This window comes from Piliocolobus tephrosceles, unplaced genomic scaffold (genome assembly GCF_002776525.5).
Source record: "Piliocolobus tephrosceles isolate RC106 unplaced genomic scaffold, ASM277652v3 unscaffolded_20328, whole genome shotgun sequence".
In the NCBI taxonomy this organism is placed as follows: Eukaryota; Metazoa; Chordata; class Mammalia; order Primates; family Cercopithecidae; genus Piliocolobus; species Piliocolobus tephrosceles.
In genome coordinates this window covers 1,456-9,052 of record NW_022302453.1, presented here as the reverse complement: position 1 = coordinate 9,052, position 7,597 = coordinate 1,456, and the positions used below count along the sequence as shown (strand labels likewise).

The following is a 7,597-nucleotide window of genomic DNA, read 5'->3' as shown; positions in this document are numbered from 1 at the left end:
CCACTCAATTACATGGAAACTGAACAACTTGCCCCTGAGTACATACTTGCTCCTGAGTACTGGGTACATAACGAAATGAAGGCAGAATATAATGTATATTAACCTTAAATATATAATTTTTATTTGCCAATTATACCTCATTAAATCTGAAAAAGGTCAAGAGCAAGGGAGCCCCTGCCCTCTGAAACATGAAGTGGGAGCCCTAGGCAATTGCTTTGCTTTGTTTTTCTATGTTGATGTGAGAGATGATTCCTATATATGACATAATTGGATAGTGTATTCTGAAGGAGAGACTCCTTTTTGTGCTTCCCATAAAAATATGGGAAGATCCCAATAGGTAAGTTGCTAGAAAGTTTTACCACGCTAAGTTGAAGTTACTGATTCCTCTGATAAAAGCCTCTTTATTTTTTCTGGAGAATTAAGCTATTTTCTGATAATATGAAATCTTAGGATACCTAAAACTTCATTTCAGATAGTACTTTTAGTTTTAAGTGGTTTTCAGTGAATGACCTTTGAAATGGTTTTAAAGGTCAAGTAAAACTTATTTTGAGTCATAAGGAGACAATACCTTGTGTCATTTACTTTAATAATTTTTATATTTTTTCCTCAGTTCCTATTGTAAAGAATATAGCAAAAACAGAGTCTTCTCCTTCCGAAGCGAGCCAGCATTCAATGCAGTCTCCACAGAAAACTACTCTAATATTACCAACACAGCAGGTCAGGAGATCAGGTCGAATTAAACCACCTGGACCTACTGCAGTCCCCAAAAGGAGCAGTTCTGTTAAAAATATCTCACCAAGGAAAAAAGGTCCATACTCAGGAAAAAAGGTTAGTTGTATCTCCTCCTAATTTGTATTATAGGTTTTTGTAGTGTCTTATTATTTATAACATGCAATTTAGGAATTTACTAAGAGTATGATGAGGGTCTTTAGGAATGTACTAAGAGTATGTAGGCTTTTGAAAGCTTCACATAACTATCGATAGATTATTATTTCTTTGCTTGGGTAAACTTAAAACTTTTTATAGTGTTCTACTTCTTCAAAACCACAATGAAAGTACTATTAATACATGAGTGTATTTATGTTCAGACTAGTTAATTTGAAACTCAGTATACTTTAAAAATCATTATGAAGTGAATCTTACTGTACATATATTATACTTCAATAAACTGGGGCAGGGAGAGAAGAATCAATGTGATGAATTCAATAATGCTGGACTCAACTCTAAAACCTAGAAATAATAGAAAAAGCAACAACCTGAAGACACTGAAGAGTGAATAGAAGCACACAGATTCTGGTGGCAGGGGAAGTACTGACTGGGAGAAGGGGTGTTATACAAAGTGAGTTTCCATTGTTGTGGTTTTAAGCAAGTACACTTTGTGTAGCATGTGAGGCAACAGGAGTATTAGTAGAAAAATGACAATTTATCTGTCCTAGGGAAACCAGAAAACAGAAAAGTCAGGAAACCTGTGGCTGTTAAAGGGAATGGAGGGATTTTGGAAGGGAAAGGACCAGAGAGGGGATCTGCAAATTCTGTCTACCAGTGTCTCTGACCAACCCCTGATCTGAGCATGTTTGTCTAATACACACAGGCCAGTGTAGCTAAAGCAAAAGATCTGAACTGAGGCTGGATGAAATTAGGCCCAAGATCAGAATTTAAAGTTCAAGTCTAGCCAAGGTAATTAGTAGCTAAACAAAAGAAATAACAATCATCAGAGAAATACAGAATTTAGAATCTGCACAAATTTTTGTAACATCTGGAATGTAACTCAAAATTACCCAAATACATAGTAAAATGAATAATATTTTCAAGAGAAAAGAAAATCAACTGAGACAGACCCAAGTATAACCCAGATATTAGAACTACCAAACAAAAGTTTTAAAGTGGCTATTCAACTGGTCCTCGATGAAATTACACACACACACACGTGCACACATACACACATATACACACACAATTGTACTGATTAAAAAGACCATCTTAGTGGAGAAGCAAAGGATAAAAAGGAGCCAAATTGAAACTCAGGAACTGAAAAATACAGTATCTGAAGTAAAAGATTCACTGGGCAGAATTAACCAGAATTGACTAGAGATGACAGAAGAAAGAGTAAATGAACTGGAAGATAGAAGAATAGAAATTATCCAGGGTGAAAAACTCAGACTAAGATTGGGAAAGAAAATGAACAGAGACCCAGGGACCTTTTAGATAGTATCAGAGGTCCAATACATGTAATTGGAGTCCCAAAAGGAAAAGAAAGAGAAACTGGAGCAGAAAAAATATTTGAAGAAATAATGTCTCAAAATTTTCCAAATGTCATGAAAGATCGAAATATGTAGACACAAATTACTCAACCAAGAGCAAACAGAATAAGCACAAAGACATCTAAGCTGAGGCATATTAGAGACGAACTGTTGAAAACCAGAGACAGAGCAAATCTTAAAGGCAACAATGTAAAAATGAAAAAGTACATGCAGAGAAACAAAAATTTGATTAACAGCTGACATTTCTCATCAAAAGCCATAGAGGCCAGAAGAGAGTAGAACATCTTTAAAGGACTGAAAAGAAAAAAAGAAACAAAAAAAAACCCTGTCAACCCGAAATTCTACATGTATCAAAGATACTCTTCCAGAATAAAGGTGAACTTAGAATATATATAATTTTTGTTTGTCAATTATACCTTAATAAAGTAGAAAAGACTCCTAAGTAGAGTTCAATAGTTTTCTTCATATAATTTATACTCTCATTTATTCTTATTTATTTCTGCATATTTTATGATTTTTGTTGCTATTGTGAAGGAAATCTTTTCCTTATTACTCTTTTCTATGAAACAAAAGGTATATTTCTTAAAAAAAAGAATGAAGGTGAAGACAGTTTCATTTTCAGATAAAAGCATACTAAGATAAATCACTGTCAAACCAGCACTGCAGGAAATGCTAAAAGGAAAATCATCAGGCTAAAGGAAAATGGGACCAGATGGAAACCTGATTTCTCAAAGAGAAAGGAATTGCTTTGAAGATGGTAAATCTTTGGGTAAATGCAAATGACTTATAATAATATGACTATTTATAACTAATTACAATACAGTGTTGCAGAGTTTATATTAAACAGACATGAAACAATTGTAGTATAAAGGCCTGACGTGGGGGATATGGATCCTATATCATTGCAAGATTTCACCATTTTATGTGAAGTGGTACAATATTAACTTTATATGGCTTGTGGAAAATTAAGGATGTACATTATAATCCCCAGGACATATTGTAAAAGAATTATAGCTAAAAAGCAAAGAATTATAGCTAAAAAGCCAATAGAAAATTAAAATGTAATTCTAAGGAATATTTGAATATTCAAATACATTCAATATAAAATATTCTAAAGAATATAAACTATTAACAAAAGGAAAGGAGGGGTTGGGTACAGTGGCTCATGCCTGTAATCCCAGCACTTTGGGAGGCCAAGGCAGAAAGAATGCTTGAACCCAGGAGTTTGAGACCAGTCTGGGCAACATGGCAAAACCCCATCTCTACACAAAATACAAAAATAGCTGGGTGCAGTGGTGCACGCATGTAGCCCCAGCTACATGGGAAACTGAGGCAGCAGAAGAATTGCTAGGAGGTGGAGGTTGCAGTGAGCTGAGATAGTGCTGTTGCACTCCAGCTTGGGTGACAGGAGTGAAACCTTGTCTCAAAGGGGGGAAAAAAAGGAAAGGAAAACGAGGAACAGAACCAAACACAGAGGAGACAAATCAAAAACAGGCAATAAAATAGTAGATCCAGCCAGGCATGGTGGCTCACACCTGTAATTCTAGCACTTTGGGAGGCTGAGGCTGGTGGATCACCTGAGGTCAGGAGTTCGAGACCAGCCTGGCCAACATGGCAAAACCCCATTTCTACTAAATATACAAAAATTAGGCATGCTCACACGTGCCTGTAATCCCAGCTACTCAGGAAGCTGAGGCACGAGAATCGCTTGAACCCAGGAGGCGGAGGTTGCAGTGAGCTGAGATTTTGCCACTGCACTGTAGCCTGGGTGACAGAGGGAGACTCCATCTCAAAAAAAAAAAAAAAAAGTAGACCCAGATCCAAACATACTAGTAATTGCATGAAAAGTTAGTGGATTATCCTTTTTGGTTAAAAAGACAGAGATTATCAACATGGATTTTTTTTTTTTTTAAAGACCCAAATATATCCTGTCTACAAGAGATGCACTCTAAATATAAAGACATAGAATCTTTTCAGATCTGTTGGGGCTGACTGAATTAAATGCCAGCAGTATTATCTTACACATTCCTGAGTTCAGCCATCTGATATCAGTAGCTGTAACATTTCCATTTTGTTTCAACTTATGTTTGCTGTATGGAAAAAAAATATAACATTTTAAAATATATTGATACTGGTATTCTTTAAAAACACTCAAAATTTACAAAATAAAAATCAAAAGTCAAAGCTAAATATTTCAAAAATACAGTCACGAACACTGAAAAAAATCAAGTAGATTGTTCTAATATAAATGATAGCAGATGAAAAAAGTTAATAGTGAAATTTAAAGTGAAATAATATTTTAAATGCATTAAAAAATTAACATATATGTGTATTTTCCAGCTTCTGAAATGTCTTTGTGATCAGTTGGTATAATGGTGAAAATATAAGATAACACCAAATAGTTTCCTTTGATTCCTTTAGTTTCCAGTTCCAAGCTAATTTGATAATTTTGGAGAGCTCTCTGAAAACATTGTTTATTTGATGATGGGGATGGAGTAGGGACAATTACTATACTCTTGTAAAAATTATTTAAAAAATTTTTTACTTTTTATTATGAATATGTAATACTTGTATATATTTATGGGGTCTATGTTATATTTGGATACAAGTTGTCATTTTCTTCCTCCCCTTAAGGGAGGAGTGCAGGAGCACATTTTCTAAATAAATGTACCTTTATTGAATTTGCAGTGTTAATGCAAACATGCTATCTTGGTATGTCTCAAGACAAAGGATTCAGATTTCAGATTTTTAAAATAGTGAAAGAATGACATGATCAACCCAGTAATTATAATTCAGTACTGAAAAATAACATGATTGTGTCCAGGCAGTGGTGCATGCCATGTAATCCCGGCACTTTGGGAGGCAGAGGTAGGAGGATCTGTTGAGCCCAGGAGCTCAAATTCAGCCAGGGCAACATAGTAAGACAAAAAAAAAAAAAAGTCACATTTTTTTGTTTCTTTAACATTGATAAAAAACATTGTATCAATGTTAAATAAACAATAATTGATTTACTAGATTACTGTCAACCCAAATGACAGTCATTAATTTAAGCAAATAAATTCCAGCAACATTGAATGTTCTGTTTTTTACTCCTTTGCTCCTGCCTTTTAAATGTCCTCTGTTATTACCTTTTCTATGCACAGGTGTCCCTTCTCTTATATTGGAGAGTCATGTTTGAAGGTAGCTCCTGGAAAACCCCAAGAGTTGATGTAAAATAAACAAAATACTAGTGAACTTTAACAATGCTCAGGAGACATTGGTTCTTATAGGTGATAGGCATAATTTTGTATAGACTTTAGCAAGCCATCTGTTGTGATTTTGTCAGAATTATTGTATGTAATATGGAGAAATATGGGTTAGACACAGCGAAGACTAGATGAGCAACTTCTTTCTGAAAATAAACTCTGTCCTCTGCCTTGCTGAGATTTTTTTTCTATTGGATGTATTGCTCTGGGTTAGAGATTTACAGACTTTTCTTTAGCAATGTGAAAAAACTTGTCTTACAGGGAACCTCAAAAAATAAAGTTAAGTTTTACGGAATAAACTAATTTGGCTAAGGTGTGATTAGTTGGAGCAAGAGTAGGACAGGGAATCCCAGCCATCTGGTCTCTTCCTCCCATACCCGGACAGTTCATGGACCTCTGAGAAGCTCAGTTTGGAAAGTTCTGCAGTTCATGACACACACAGGGGTTTCCAACCTGAGGACTTCTGATAACTAATAATTTTGTAAACCAATGATATTTATAATTTTCTGACTTTCTTATCTAAGAATATATTAATGAGTATTTTATACTTGTATTTTTTCCCTTTCTTTTTAACAGGAAAAGCCTTTGCCTGTGATATGTTCTACATCTGCAGCTTCTCTAAAATCGCTGACCAGAGACCGTGGCATGATATATAAAGATGCCGCTCCTGGGCCATGTAAAATAGTGATGTCTACAGGTAAATTCATATTCTAAAAATAGTATAGAATTACTAATCTTTTATCCTGTATTATTTTCAGTGTCTTCGAGGTCCTGGAAATAAAATAATAGGGGAAAAAGATGATAATATTAAATATTTATCTTAGCATTTTTCATATTAAAGTATTTTTAAATTCTGATTGTTCCATTTTACATTAAGGAAAAAGTCTTTAAATACATGAGTCACTTGAAAATTCAGATACTCTTAAAGTATTTTATCCATTTAAGTAAGATTTATGAAATTTACGTTATTGTCAAATCTATTCTTGTTTTCCCTTTATCTCATTTCAAAATTTGTCTTTTTGTATTGTATGTATTTTCAAAGCTACCTCAAACCTTTTCTTAATGCCTTTTAAAAATTATCTCCCGATTTTGTGAAAGTTCCCTCTGCAGTCAAGCAGTCCTCTCTTCATCTAGTCTGAACTCTCTTGCTTGAACCCTCTGCTTTTGGGCTCCCGTTGTTTTCAGCATTAAGCTCTGAAACTTGGTAGTGGGTAACGATTGGTCTCTTATTAATTTAAAAAATATTCAAGGCATAAACGAACACTTAAAAGAAAAAAACGGGGCGGCGGAGCAAGATGGCCGAATAGGAACAGCTTCAGTCTCCATCTCCCAGCGCGAGCGACACAGAAGACCGGCGATTTCTGCATTTTCAACTGAGGTACTGGGGTCATCTCACTCGGGAGTGCTGGACAATCGGTGCTGGTCAGCTGCTGCAGCCCGACCAGCGAGAGCTGAAGCAGGGCGAGGCATCGCCTCACCTGGGAAGCGCGAGGGGGAAGGGAGTCCCTTTTCCTAGCCAGGGGAACTGAGACACACAACACCTGGAAAATCGGGTAACTCCCACCCCAATACTGCGCTGTAACACCGGCACACCGGAGATTATATCCCACACCTGGCCGGGAGGGTCCCACGCCCACGGAGCCTCTCTCCTTGCTAACACAGCAGTCTGTGGCAATCTAACCGCAAGGCAGCAGCCAGGCTGGGGGAGGGGCGCCCGCCATCGCTGAGGCTTAAGTAGGTACATAAAGCCGCTGGGAAGCTCGAACTGGGTGGAGCTCACAGCAGCTCAAGGAAACCTGCCTGTCTCTGTAGACTGCGCCTCTGGGGACAGGGCTCAGCTAAAGGAGCAGAAGCCTGTGAAACGCGAACGACTCTGTCTGACAGCTTTGAGGAGAGCAGTGGATCTCCCAACACGGAGGGTGAGATCTGAGAAGGGGCAGTCTGCCTGCTCAAGTGGGTCACTGACCCCTGAGTAGCCTAACTGGGAGACATACCCCACTAGGGGCAGTCTGACACCCCACACCTCACAGGGTGGAGTACACCCCTGAGAGGAAGCTTCCAAAGCAAGAATCAGACAGGTGCACTCGCTGT

The 7,597-nt window shown here is 37.1% G+C and overlaps 1 protein-coding gene across 1 annotated transcript; it reads left to right on the top strand.

Annotated features, from left to right (window-relative positions):
• Positions 1 to 610: 610 nt before the first annotated feature.
• LOC113221091 (sex comb on midleg-like protein 2) lies at positions 611 to 6,203 on the top strand (the record flags this gene model as incomplete). Its single annotated transcript, XM_026450461.1, has 2 exons — positions 611 to 828; positions 6,083 to 6,203. Coding segments are annotated over 2 exons (339 nt in total), but the record flags the coding sequence as incomplete, so codon positions are not given.
• Between the last annotated feature and the right edge of the window lie 1,394 nt (positions 6,204 to 7,597).